Here is a 14040-nt window from a genome sequence, read left to right on the forward strand (position 1 = left end):
TGATAGCCATCATCAATGACAACTATAGGATCGGGGTATGGGGCATTGCTTCAGTCTCTGATGCATATCCAGTGGAACAGAAGACTATGGGAACTAAGACCGGATGTCTGCCCCCATGGTGATCCAGTGGAGGCCCCACTGGGATTAGATCTATTTTTCAGGGACTCTTAAAATTTGGGTTGTCTGTCCTTCTTATCCTTCTGGTCTGATACTTCATTATAAAACGGGCCTTTAGATGTTGTTCCAAAGCTGTCAAGCAAGGTACAAAATTCTTTTTTTTTTTCTGCTTTTTTTCTCCCCAAATCCCCCCAGTATATAGTTGTATATTTTAGTTGTGGGTCCTTCTAGTTGTGGCATGTGGGACACCGCCCCAGCATGGCCTGATGAGTGGTGCCATGTCCGCGCCGAGGATCTGAACCCAGTGAAACCCTGGGCCGCCAAAGCGAAGTGCATGAACTTAACCACTCGGCCACAGGGCCGACCCTAAGGTCCAAAATTCTAATAATGCAAAATATCAACCTGAAGCCAGGAACAAGAGAATATTTCCAAATGAGTGTTAACAGTTTCATTCCTCTAACCCAGACCTACACCCCAATTCACCAGGAAGGAGCTAGATGGGTCGTCACCTGGAATCCCTCAAGAATAGGGAATGACCAAGGAATAGAGGGATTGAAACCGGCAAACAGTTAGCCATTGATGATGAAGCAGCTGGGAACTAAAGTTTTTTTTCTTTTTGCAATTACTGATCACAGCTTTATTTGTTCCCCCGCCTGTTGTTAACTGTGCTGTTTAGGCAAAAGGCTGTCTGACTCCCACCAGGTTCCTGTAGGTAACGTGTACCTGGAGCCTGGGTCACCATCGTAATGGGTGTGTGAGCTGTTTTTCGGGAATGAGAACTCCTTGTCCACTCCAGGCTGGTTTAGACCACCAGCTCATCAACTGGACCCATGCAGGTGTCCGATAGGTGACCTTTTGATGTCAAGAGGGTAAAACCTCCACCCTCAGATCATGCTCACACCACCATTTTGTGAGCATGCATCCTATGAAGAGGCATGGAGTCTGACGCCGCTTGTGCAGAACATCAATTACCTCACCTCTCCTCACCTCCAATCCTCCATCTGCACATTTCAGACCACCCTGCACCCCATCCCATAAATATCCTTGAGTCCCCATTTTTGGGGAAGCGGATTTGAGAGTCATGCTCTCGCTTCCTCACATGGCTGCCTTGTGATTAATCCCTCTCTCTGCTGCAATCTCGTCATCTCCGTGTTTGGCTTTCTGGGCAGAAGGCAGAAATGAACCTGACACAGTAACAAAATCACTTGTGCAAGGTCACACAGGCAGGAAGTAGAGAACCGCAGTGGAGCCCAGCCTGGGGTTATGGCTCTGCTCTGCTCTTCCCTGGCTGGGCTCCCCAAGAGAAGGCTCTGGGTTGATTCATGGCCATGAACACAGGAGATGTTTATTACACTGTCAATGGATCAGGAAAAGGGATCTGGATGAGGACAAGGGTCTGACATGAGCTGGAGACAGACCCAACGGCCACCCTCTAAGTCTCAGCTTGGATGGCCCCTCCTTGACCTCCAGGCTGGGTCAAGCACCTCCATCCCAGCCCTGCCCACCGCGGGTCCTCACTGGTTGGGGACAGGCCTTTCTCCCCTACTGGAAAGTGAGCCCCAGAAGGACAGAGCCAGGGTTCTTGTCACCACTGTCCCCAAACCCAGCCCAGCACAGGTCAGGGCATGGTGCAGGAGCTCAATATACTTGATGAAATAAGAAACTATACTAAATCTGAAATTTAAAAAAACACCAAAAACCTAAATATTATATTTTCACAAAACCTCTCTGTGGTAGATGCTGTCACTGCCCCTATTGTACACAGGAAGAAACTGAGGCACAGAAGGCTAAAGTCACTTGTGTGAGTCACACAGTAAGTGTGGGAAGAGTCAGGATTTGAGCCCAAGGACAGCTCTAGGGTCACATTCTTACTCACTCTGCCTTCCTCTCACCCTGCCGAGCATGTGGCCACGACTGTGCACACACGCCCCGCCCCCGGCCGTATTGGCATCACATCCGCCATATTACAATGCCCCACCTTCCTCATCAGGCAGAAATCGTAGGAGGTGCTGCACTGGGGCTGGCTGGTTGGCATGAGGGTGTATTCTATACTGATTTAACCCAACACTTACTAATTTTCAGTTGGCCATTTTTTCACATTTTGTAGGCAGTCAATTGCTATTTCCAGCGTTTTCATCAGCCCCTGGAAAGCTCTCAGGCCGGAGACACAAGACACCCACAGGGACAGAGGAGCTGGATGAGCGGTTCTGGAATGAGCATGCGCTCTGCTTGTGAAGGGAGCCTTCAGCTGAGGGGCAGAGAGAGGAAAACCACCAAAGGACCCAGTCACCTCCCAGTCCCCCGGCAGAGGGCAGAAGAGTGGAAAATGGCAGGTGCTGGTGAGGACGTGGGCACCTGGGAAGCTGCCTCCACTCCTCAGGATTGCGGGCTGGGTCACTGCAATGGAGAGCAGCCTGGCAGTTTCTAGTGACGTGAAGTATGTGTGTCCTGTGTCCCAGCGATCCCAAGTCTGCTCCGATGCCGGGGCCGGAGAAAGACACGGGGAGACGGGCGAGGATGTTCACTGCAGCATTATTTTGGGGGACGGGAACTGGAAGTTACCTTGGGGGTAATCACTCTGGGAATGAAAAACTAAAATGGGGAACATCATGGAGCCGCAGAAAGGATGAGCCAGTTGTTCACGCAACGACTTGGAGAAATCTAACCATGCAGCATTAGGGACAAAGAGTCTGGAGAAGATCCAGAAGGTGGTGTCATCGATGTAGCATGAGCACACACCCACGTGGCACAACCTTGTGTATTTGAATTCTCCCATGATTGAGGACATCCTCCAAGCACATCTGAGGTTTGCTTCAGGAGGGGAGAGGAACAGGGGAAGGAGGGAGAACAAAGGTGGGGAATAAATAAATAGAACTCTCTGTACTTAATGCCCCTGACCCCCCCCAAAATCAACCTTCCCCCCCACCCCCACCGCCATCAAGCTCCTAAACTCTCTTCCAACTCAGCAGCCAGGGGGATCCTGTTAAAACAAGTCAGATCACGCCCCTCCTCTGCTCAGAACCCTCCTCCACCCTCAGAGGAAAACCAAAGATTACACGAAGTTCTATAAGCTCCACTCTGCCTGTCCCGATCGTCTCTGTGGCACACCCCCATCCCTCCTCATGGCCGGAGTCCCGCCCCGGCTGAGTCCAGGTTCCTGAGGGATGGACGGCGTCGGTGCAACGAGGGAAAATGAAGAGGACGTGAGACTTTGGTTGGTGTTAGCAAGTCCGACTTTACTGTGCACAAGTGTCGTTTCTATATTTTTCAGGATTAGTACAGAAATAGCTCTACAAATATTCTCAGAGAGATAAGGAAGTAAAAAACGAGCACAAGAATATTTATTAGCATTCTATTCTATAGAGCATAAGGTTAATGGTAGTCTTCTCCGCAATTAACTAGTGTTTGTTGTCTCTAAGCAAAAAGAGATAGGTACCTAGGCATCTGTTGTAATTCATGGTAAAGTTAAATCAAAGAGAGAAGGTCCAGGCCTCCGGACAGGACAGCAGTCCATCTGTTTACATCCTGGGGGAGCCATCCCTGCCTCCCTCAATCATTTACGCCATTAGTGTAGATGGTTAATGGGAACAAAAGGCGACTCCAGGGTGTCTTATCCCCAGGGCTATTTGCGTTCTCAGCGGGCAGTTAAGCATCTTTACATTCCCGCGCCCCTTAGGGGGTGAAAGCATTCCTTTGTCTTTTAGATTGTAGAGCTAACAGTCCCTTAAGCACACTGCCAGGAGAAAATATCATTTTATTAGTAAAGTAAAGGGCTGAAAAGCTAAGCTAAATGATATATCTTCAAGAATGAAAAACAGAAATAAGTATAGACATAACCTTGCTAGAAAGCATGCATATAATTCAGAAAATATCAGGGGTGTCGGCCGGCCATTCTTCACCGAGGGGCATCCCTGCACCCCTCGGCCCTTCTACTCATCAATTATTTATTATTTATTGCTTTTAGGAGAAAACCTCTATAACATTTTAACAGAAAGCAGAAGGTCAAGAATAATATATAGATACTTCTTGATCATCCAATTAACCAGCAAACTTGGGAGGACGATGCATATATATTTAGACAAAGAACTGGAGGGAGAAGGAAACATTAACCGGATGGAGGCCATAAACCTGATTCGACATCTTATCTGGGCAGGATTCCTTTCTGATGGTCTCAAAAGGGACTGTGTGCTCCTCCATTAATTAACTGCATCAAATGAAATTAGCTCTCAGAAAAATATCTTGAAAGCTACCTGCAGGTGGTCACATTCTCTTACTATATTTAATTCTCCCGGGAGGTAGTACCTCCCAAGCAGCCACCCAAAGGAGTGAAAACTGGAGGTTAAGAAAGGAAAAGGAATGAAAGGCAATTAGAAGCAGCACAGGTTTCAGAACTATGTGAGGGGCCGGCCGGTTATTCTTCACCAAGGGGCGACCCTGCACCCCTCGGCGTTAATCGGCTGGACCCTGTCAAACAGCCGATCAAATGATGTAGCCACGGCTCCCGGCACCTCATGACTCCTCCAACATGCTGGACAGGCTCCTACCTCAGGGCCTTTGCACTCACTGTTCTCCCTGCCGGGAATGCTCCTCCCCTAGATGTCCAGATATCTCCCTGGCCCATCTCACCTCCTCCAGGTGTCTGTTCAAAATTGCCCCCAGCATGGTGCCCCAGTCCCATATTGTTCTCCTTTATCTCTTTATCTCCCTTTCTTTGCAGCATTTATTACTGTCTGATATATCATATGTCTATTCGCTTACTTGTTTACTGGCAGTGTCTCCCACTGTTAGGATGTCACGTTCAGGGAGGCTGTGTTGCTCCCTGCCGTGCCCCCGAGTTCCCAGCACCGTGCCTGGCACACAGGGAGACCTCAATCAATACTTCCTGAATCAATGAATGGACATTCAGCTTCCATGGACCAGCTGACACGTAGATGCTTGATTACCATTCATTACCCAGTTGTGAATTTGTTAGTTCTAAGTCCGCAATTTTCCCTTGACACTTTATATTTTACAGCCAATACATTTGTTCTCCTCAGGTTTACAAATATACCTTCAGGACCTCAGAGGGAAAATAGGCCTGGTCATGCCAAGAAACAGACACCCAGTGAGTCCCAGACATGTACGTAGAAACGTTTACCTCCAGGAGCAGAGGCGGCTTGTTCAGACAGTGCCACCCACGGCACACACAACACATAGTGGCCAGGGCAGGGATGGGGATGCCAGCTGGCACCTGGCTCAGCCTAAGGGGTCAGGGAGGGCTCCCTGGAGGAGGGGACATTGCACCTAAAACCTGAAAGACAGTTCAGAATCACACAGAGAAGGGGGCAAGAGTGTGACGAGCAGCAGAATTTTTTGACCCATGAATGTCTATCGTACAAACACATGGATGGGAAACTTTCATACAGAAATGAATGAATGGAGCCACTTTGTAAAACAGTCTATGAGTTCCTGGAAAAGTTAAACAGAATTACCATATGATCCAGCAATTCCACTCAGAAGGACTGCAAACATGTCCATACAGAAACCTGTACACAAACATTCATAGCAGCATTCTTCATAATAGCTAAAAAGTGGAAACAACCCAAATGCCCACCAACTGATGAATGGATAAATAAGTCCACAGAGTGTGTGTACATCCAGTGTATGTCTATGTCCATCCATATGGTGGAATACTATTCAGTCATAAAAAAGAATGGAGTATGGATGCCTGCAACCACACGCATGAACCATGAAAACCTTCTGCTTTCACAGCCACGCAGTGCGTGATTCTATTCACACAAAATGTCCAGAATAGCAAAATCTATAGAGACAGAAAGCAGATTAGTGGTTTCTCTGCCGAGGGGAGGAGGCAGTGGGGTGTGGCTGCTAATGGGAACGGGGCTTCCTTTGGGATGATGAGAATGCTCTGGAATGAGATGATGGTGATGGTTGCACAACTTTGCAAATATACTAAAAACGATTGAAATGCCCACTTTAAAAAGGTGAATTTTACAGTATGTGAACAGCTCAATTTTTATTTTATTTTGTTTTATTTTATTTTACTTATTTTGGTGAGGAAGATTGTTGTTGAGTTAACATCTGTGCCAGTCTTCCTTTATTTTGTATGTGGGTCACCGCCATAGCATGGCTGATGGGTGGTGTAGGTCCATGCCCAGGATCTGAACCTGCAAACCCCAGGCCACTGAAGCAGAGCATGTGAACTTAACCACTACACCACAGGGCTGGCCCCAGCTCAATTTTTTTTTTTTTTTTGAGGAAGATTAGCCCTGAGCTAACATCTGCCACCAATCCTCCCCTTTTTTTTTTTGCTGAGGAAGACTGGCCCTGAGCTAACATCTGTGCCCCTCTTCCTCTACTTTATATGTGGGACGCCTGCCACAGCATGGCTTGCCAAGCAGTGCCATGTCCACACCCAGGATCCAAATCAGTGAACCCCAGGCCACCAAAGTGGAACGTGCGAACTTAACCATTATACCACCAGGCCAGCCCCAGCTCAGTTTTTGAAAAAGAATGAAAGGAGATCGCCCAGACAGAAGGCGGAAGGAAGGGATCAAGAAGGGGACATTTCCACCTCTTTTTCATCCCAGACTTCCCTCACAACCAGAGCAGCCGGGGAGGTGAGTTGTTAGTGATGCTAGAAGAGAGGCGGGTCCAGGGGTGAGGGGTGAGGGGACAGGGTCCAGACTGGGGCAGGGACCCTGGGGTGGAGAAAAACAGACAAAGACTGCTTCGGGGGTCTGGCGGTCAGGACTGGTGTCTCATACACAGGAACCTGCAGGCTCCGGATGAGGTTCTCCCTGCCCCGACACACACACTGGGGCCTCAGGACCCACCTCTCCCCCTCCGCACTCCCTCCTGTGACCTTTCCACCCCCATCCCCTCACCAGCAGTTGTTTTTGAGGCTCTGAATGACCTTCAGCCTGTTCCTGTCCCCAAGCGAGCACAAATATTGCAGGCAGCAAAAACAAACAGCCCGCACAGACCTTGGAGCTGGGGCAGGGGTCAGCGACCTGCCCCAGGGCCCATCTCAGCCCCTGGCCCTGCTCCAGCCTCCCTCTCGTCCTCTAGGATTTGGGTGGGAGGTGGGGCAGAGGTCGTGCTGGCTTGGCGAGGCAGTGTGAGGGGGCCTGGTTCCAACTCACCACTTTCTGGTTGAGTAGCTGTTGGTAAGTGGTCTCACTCCCAGCTCCGTAGCCTCAGTTTCCTCATCTGTCAAATGGGAAGGATAAAGATGCCCACTCCATAGGGCTGTTGTGAGTTCATTCAATGAGCTAATGTGCTGGTGGTACATAGCATGCGCTCAGCGTGCACTCAACAAACAGCGGCGACGTTGACCACATGCCTCTGTGGCCTGTCTGGTGCTCCTCGCAGCACTTTCCGTAAGCGATCTCCTCTACCCTCCCACACAGGTAGTCTTCATGGATGAAGAAGCAGGCCCAGAGAAGTTAAGCAACTTGCACCAGGTCACACAGCTGGGGAGATGGGGAGCCAGGCTCTGACCCCCATGCCGTGCTACTTCTCATAACACGACCCATGGTGGATCTCTCCTTTTATTTTTTTTATTACTGCAAAACATGTAACATAAATTACCATTTTCACCAGGTTTAGATGTACAGTTTAGTGGCATCAGGTACATTCACAATGTCGTGCAACCATCACCACTATCTATTTCTGGAACTTTTCCACCACCCCCAACAGAAACCCTAGGAGGTGCTGATTATTGTTAGAGAGGAACTCCAGGGAACATTTGCTGAGGCCCTACTGTGTGCCAGAGCCCATGCTGGGGCCACTGGGAGAGACAGCATTCTGCTGGAAGCTTCCAGGTCAGGACCATACTGTCTGGACATTCAGGTTTCCACAAAGGTGTGGTTGTCAGATTTACCACATAAAAACACAGGATCCTGGTTAGATTGGAATTCCAGATAAACAACAAATCTTTTTCTTTTTTTAGGTGAGGAAGAATGACCCTGAGCTAACATCTGTTGCCAATCTTCCTCTTTTTTTCCTCGAGGAAGATTGTTGCTGAGCTAACATCTGTGCCCATCTTCCTCTGTTTTGTATGCGGGATGCTGCCATAGCATGGCTTGATGAGCAGTGCATAGGTTCGCACCCAGGATCCAAACCGGTGAACCGTGGGCCACCAAAGTGGAGCATGCAAACTTAACCACTACACCACTGGGCCAGCCCCAACAAATTATTTTTAGTATAATTCTCAAATATTGCATGGGACATACTTATACTAAAAACAAATCATTATTTATCGAATTTCAAATGTCATTGGGGGACCTGTATTTTATCTGGCACCCTAGACCAAGGAATCCAGCCCATAGTCCCCCGGCCAAACTGGGTGCTCTGGCTCACGGCTCAGTCCTCCAAGAGAAGAGGCTCGTTTTCTTTCTGTCTAGCATGGGACCAAGCCGGATGTTGACAACTGCCGTGGGTGCCTGGAGCCTTCCCTCGCTGAGCCTCACTCAGCCTCCACATGGACTCCAGGAGGCAGCCGCTCATCGCCTTCCCCATTTTACAGATGAAAACGTGGAGGCCCCAAGAAGGGAATGTACTCACCCAGCTCACACGGTGAGGCTGTATCTGGCCCCGTAGCCCAGCAGCCAAGGGATCTCAGAGACGAAAAAGGAATAATCATCAACAGCAATGATCTGGGAGCACCTGTAGTGCCAGGCTCCGTGTTAAGACCGTCCTTGTGTCATTTCATTCAATCGATGAAAGATGGATTCCAGGCCCATTTTACAGAAGAGGAAACTGAGCCCAGAAAGAGGGGCTGTCATGGGAGGTGGAGCCAGGATTTGAACCCGGTTGGATGTGGGAGGCCGAAGAGCCTTGTGCCTTCCCCCATCAGGACGGGGTGCTGGGAGCGCAGGAGGGAGGGAGGCCAGCAGGGGCGGGCATGGCCTGATTGTCACTGTCACCTGGGGCCCTCTATCTGAAGTCCCTGCCAAGGGGCGTGGGGAGGCAGCCTGGGGAGGGCTCTGCTCCGTGGAGCCTCGCTCTCCCTCAGCCCGGAGAGCCAAGCACGGAGGGACAGAGCCTCTAGAATGTCGCTCCCCGGACACAGACCCCGGGCCCTGCCCTCTCTCTGCTTCTCCGTCCTGGTCCTGGCCTGGGTTGTGGGTGAGGAGTGGGTGGGCGGATGTGGGGACCACGCTGCGGCGTGAGGTGTGAGCGTGACGGTCAGTGTGGAATGCAGGTTTGTGCATGGTGGCGTGCAGACGTGTGCATGCGTCTGATGTGTGTGAAGTGTGTAGATGGGGTTGGTACAAATGATAGTGGTCAAGTGTGTGCGTTTGCATCTGTGTAAGCCTGAGAGTAGGCAGTCGACGTGATTGTGTGTGTCTGTGAACATGCATGGGTTTGTGTGCACGTGTGTCTTTGCAGGGTATGTATGCAAAAGATTTGAGTGTGTGGACACGTGTGAGGGCGTCTGTATGTGAGTATGTCTGGGTTCTGCACATGCATTTAAAACGTTAATACTTCTATAATGCCTACAACGTGTAAGGCACCATTCTAATTGCCTTCTACATGTTAACCCTGAATTCGCACAATAACCCTACCAAGTAGGTCCTATCATTACCTCATGCCCCAGAAGGGGAAACTGAGTCTTGAAGAGGTTAAGTCCTTGGCCAAGGGCACGCCACAGGTCACACAGGTGCCTCTGTACATTCCTGGACGTGTATCTGTGTGACAGCTGGTCTCTGTAGGTGGGGCTTTGCCCAGATGTGCGTGTGCTGCAGAGACAGGTGTGTGCGAGGAAGTCAGGTGTGATCTGTGGCAGAACCCCTGGCCCCCCGGGAGGAAGTGACAGCATGGCTCAGCCATCCTCCTCCTGTGCTTGCCCGCCACGGCCTGTGGAGGTGGTTCAGACAGTGCAGGCTGCCAGATCGGGTCGTGAAGCAGGCATCAGGAAAAGGATGGGGGTCAGAGAGGCGGGGCTCAGGCTGAGGGAGAAAGCCACAGGCAGACGCAGGGGTGACAGGAGGGGCCGGTGGTGAGAGGACTGGCTGCCCCTGGGCTACCAGGAGTGACAGCGACGGTGAGTATGGAGGGAGAGGAAAGAGGAAGAGGAAAGAGGGGTTCTGGGGTCGCAGCCCAACCAAGTTGCCCTCTGGTCTCACCTAGTGTGCCAGCAAGAAGAGCCTACAGGATCCCCGAGCCCCCCACCAGCGTGGGGGAGCAGTCCCTGGGGCCTGGTGCAGAGCAAGGTGAAGGAGCTCATGGAGCCGCTGGTGACCAAGGTCAGAGAGAGGTGGCAGTGGTTGTGGTGAGTGTGCCCAGGAGTGGGCTGGGGCCTGCACGCCCGGGGAGGAGGGGCTGGGGCCTGGACTCCCAGGGCTGAGGGAGGAGGGGCTGGGGGCCTGGACTCCTGGGTCTGAGGGAGGAGGGGCTGGGGCATGATTCCTGGGTCTGAGGGAGGAGGCGGCTGGGGGCCTAGACCCCTGGGTCTGAGGGAGGAGGGGCTGGGGCCTGGACTCCCAGGGCTGAGGGAGGAGGGGCTGGGGGCCTGGACTCCTGGCTCTGAGGGAGGAGGGGCTGGGGCATGATTCCTGGGTCTGAGGGAGGAGGGGCTGGGGGCCTGGACCCCTGGGTCTGAGGGAGGAGGGCCCGGGGGGCCTGGACTCTTGAATTCTGAGGGAGTGACGTGGGGTGGGGGAGGGCTCTGAGCCCTGGGTCTGAGGGGAGTGTAGGGCAGGGGTTGAGAGCAGGGACTCCCAGGTCAGAGGAAGAAAGAGGTGTCCTGGGCCGAGGTCTTGACGGGTAACAAGGGTCTCAGCTGTGATGTCCCCTCTCCCACAGGGGCCCCTCGCTCTTCCAAGGCTTCATGCAGACATACTATGATGACCACCTGAAGGACCTGGGTCCCCGTGCCAAGGCCTGGCTCCACAGCTCCAAGGACAGCCTCCTGAACAAGACCTACAGCCTGTGTCCCCAGCTTCTCTGCGGGGACGAGAACCAGGGTTGAAGTGTTCACACGCAGCCTCCACAATAAAGAAATTCTTCTCTGTGTGCCTGTTCTACTCCCTCCCTACCCACCCCCAGCAGTTAATGACCAGAGGGGGCGAAATGGGGCAGGGGAGAGACAGTGCGGGGGGGCCTTGGGGGAAGGAGTAAGGGGATACCCCCTCCCCCAGTCCTGAGCCCCCATCTGCGGGCTGGGGGAGGGGGGGCAACTTCAGCCTCCTCAGTTGGGGACGGAGGGTGAGGGCTGGAGAGCAGGCAGGGTTAGCAGGTGCCCACAGCGACCCCTCATTCAGAGCTCTGCCTTCCCCTCCACGTGATGGAGACCCCAGACCCCACGCTGGTGGGTGCCTGGAGCCCCCAGACTCTCCACAGCCCCCCAACAGCCTGACTCTCTCAGGGGTGAATTTTCAGAGTGGGGGCTGCCTGTGGCTTGACCTTGGGGACGTCACTGCCCTCTCTGCCCCCGCCCCACCCCCTCAGCGGTTCTGTTGGCCAGGACTTTGGCCTAGGCGTTGAGGAGGGGGTGGCGGCTATGGAGGAGGGTGGCTCTGGAGAGCTATAAAGCGTTTCTCGCTCAGAGCTGGGAAGGACAGTCTGCTAGAGTCCGGTAAGACAGGGGCTGAAATCGGGGAGGGGGGTGGTGAGTAGGCGGGTGAGCAAAGATTGTTAGAAATTGCGAGAGGCCCGATGTCAGATTCCCGGGTTGGCATCGCAGCCGTTAGAATCGAGAGTGTTTGCCACTGCTGATCCCTCCTGGGTCGGATCTCAACCTGTTGGAGTTGCCAATTCCTCATCTACAAAATGTGGATGATCCTATGGGGGGCTGAGCACTGTAGTCACAGAGAGTGCCTCCCCCAGAGGGCTCAGTGGAGGACGGAGGAGATGAGTGAATGTGGTAGAACAGGACCCGGTTAGTGGGGGTTCTTGAGTGTATGGTTTGTCTCCGCACCAACTGGGTCTAGCGTAAATGCCACCCTCTGCTCAGGCTTTCCCCTTCGGAGGACCTATTGCCGTGCAACATGCCTTATATTTTATTCCTTTAATATTTGTTCATCATATTTCTCTCTCATGTCAGCTTTGTCGGGGGGGGGCCATTGCTGTGTTCACGGCTGGGCCCAGATCTGTGTTTGGCATACACTAGGTACTCAAGAAATGCTCCTAGAGTGAATCAATGGATGTTAGAATTAAATCAAGGGCAGAATCACAGAATGTTAGGCAGTGAGACCCAAGCCAGTCCACGAGGAACTTGACTCAGGCGGGCAGGGAGAAGAGGGGAGCCCAGCCCTCCACCCAGGAATAGATGCCTCCAGTGGCTTGTCCCACACCCTCCTCAGTGTTTCAGCTCTCCCGACACCATGGGCACCCGATACCTCCTGGCTCTGTTTCTTGTTCTCCTGGCATTAGCATTCGGTGAGTGGGGTCAGCAGGGGAGAGGGTCTCTGTGAGGGGGGATAAGCCCCAAGCATCTTCCCAGCCCAGTTCTCGCCAGGCCCTACCCCTGGCCCCTCCTTGCCTCCCCTGCCTCGTTCTCCCCCGGACAGGCCCATCCCTCCCCTAATGCCCTCTCCCCCGGCAGAGGTCCAGGGGACCCATGAGCCCCAGGAAGATGAGGCGGCCAGCACCCCCCTGCTCACCAAGGTGCAGGAATCACTCCTTAGTTACTGGGATTCAGCCAAAACAGCCGCCCAGGACCTGTACAAGAAGACATCCCTGACAACCGTGGATGAGAAAATCAGGTACCACCGCACCCAGGAACCAGGGGTCTGGCCCCCGCCTCCTACAGCATCCAGGACCCAGGAGTTCCAGCCCCTGGCCCCTCCTCCCTCAGACTCAGGAGTCCAGGTTCAAATGTATACTTTCTCAAGGACCAGGTATCAGCCCCGAGCCCCCCCAACTCCATCAGACCTGGGATTCTGAGATCCCAGCCCTGGCCGACCCAGGGATCCAGGAGTTTGGGATCCTGTCACCTCTTCCCTCAGGTCACATGATTCTGGGCCCTCAGCCTCCTCCCTCAGACCCAGGAATACAGGTCCCAGCCCCTCCTCCCTCAGACCCAGGGGTCCATCCCCAGCCCCTCCTCCCTCAGATCCAGGAGTCCGGCCCCCAGCCCCTCCTCCCTCAGACCCAGGGGTCCATCCCCAGCCCCTCCTCCCTCAGATCAGGAGTCTGGCCCCCAGCCCCTCCTCCCTCAGACCCAGGAATACAGGTCCCAGCCCCCTCCTCTCTCAGACCCAGGAGTCTATCCCCCAGCCCCTCCTCCCTCAGACCCAGGAGTCCGGGCCCCCAGCCCCCTCCTCCCTTAGATCCAGGAGTCCAGGCCCCCAGCCCCTCTTCCCTCAGACCCAAGGGTCTATCCCCCAGCCCCTCCTCCCTCAGACCCAGGGGTCCAGGCCCCCAGTCCCTCCTCCCTCAGACCCAGGGATCTATCCCCCAGCCCCTCCTCCCTCAGGCCCAGGGGTCCAGGCCCCCAGCCCCTCCTCCCTCAGACCCAGGAGTCCAGGGCCCTGACCCCTCCTTCTCAGTTCCTCTGTCCTTTCTCCCCAGGGACATGTACAGCAAAAGCACAGCGGCTGTGAGCACTTACGCAGAGATTCTAACTGACCAGTTCCTTTCCCTGCTGAAGGGAGATTCGTAACAGCCGGGCCCCCATTGTGGGGGAGCGGCGAGTGCAGACCCTAGCCACCCCTTGTCTCCACGGCACCCCCCCCCCCCACTTCCTAGCAGCTCCAGGCATGCTGCTCCCAATTGTAGCCTGACTTCTCTCAATAAAAAACGCCATTTGTTCTCTTCCGTGTGGTTGCTTTTCTGAGACCTCAGGGGTCAAGATAGAGGGGCTGGTTCAGTCCAGTCAGCATTTACTGAGCAGCCACTCTATGTACGCAGCCCTAACCTGGTCAGTAGGAACAGAGAGGTGAATAATATATTATATTTATATATCTGTACATATTA

General features: G+C 53.2%; 2 protein-coding genes and 1 long non-coding RNA gene across 3 annotated transcripts; 2 read left to right on the forward strand and 1 right to left on the reverse strand.

The window, feature by feature from the left end:
- Positions 1 to 3332: 3332 nt before the first annotated feature.
- Positions 3333 to 8988, reverse strand: LOC138915728 (uncharacterized). The gene is made up of 2 exons (XR_011421887.1): positions 8683 to 8988; positions 3333 to 7682 (listed from the first exon to the last, which is right to left on the reverse strand). It is a non-coding gene; the product is annotated as an uncharacterized lncRNA (long non-coding RNA).
- Positions 8060 to 11136, forward strand: APOC4 (apolipoprotein C4). Its single transcript, XM_001502367.4, has 3 exons — positions 8060 to 9246; positions 10252 to 10393; positions 10927 to 11136. The coding sequence occupies exons 1-3, from the start codon at positions 9171 to 9173 to the stop codon at positions 11090 to 11092; spliced, it is 384 nt and encodes a 127-aa protein (XP_001502417.1). The 5' UTR covers positions 8060 to 9170; the 3' UTR covers positions 11093 to 11136.
- Positions 11137 to 11585: 449 nt separating this feature from the next.
- On the forward strand, positions 11586 to 13881 carry APOC2 (apolipoprotein C2). The gene is made up of 4 exons (XM_001502376.5): positions 11586 to 11698; positions 12426 to 12501; positions 12668 to 12827; positions 13636 to 13881. The coding sequence occupies exons 2-4, from the start codon at positions 12447 to 12449 to the stop codon at positions 13724 to 13726; spliced, it is 306 nt and encodes a 101-aa protein (XP_001502426.1). The 5' UTR covers positions 11586 to 11698; positions 12426 to 12446; the 3' UTR covers positions 13727 to 13881.
- The last annotated feature ends 159 nt before the right edge of the window (positions 13882 to 14040 follow it).

The sequence above is a fragment of the Equus caballus genome, chromosome 10, assembly GCF_041296265.1.
Source record: "Equus caballus isolate H_3958 breed thoroughbred chromosome 10, TB-T2T, whole genome shotgun sequence".
NCBI classification, from domain to species: Eukaryota; Metazoa; Chordata; class Mammalia; order Perissodactyla; family Equidae; genus Equus; species Equus caballus.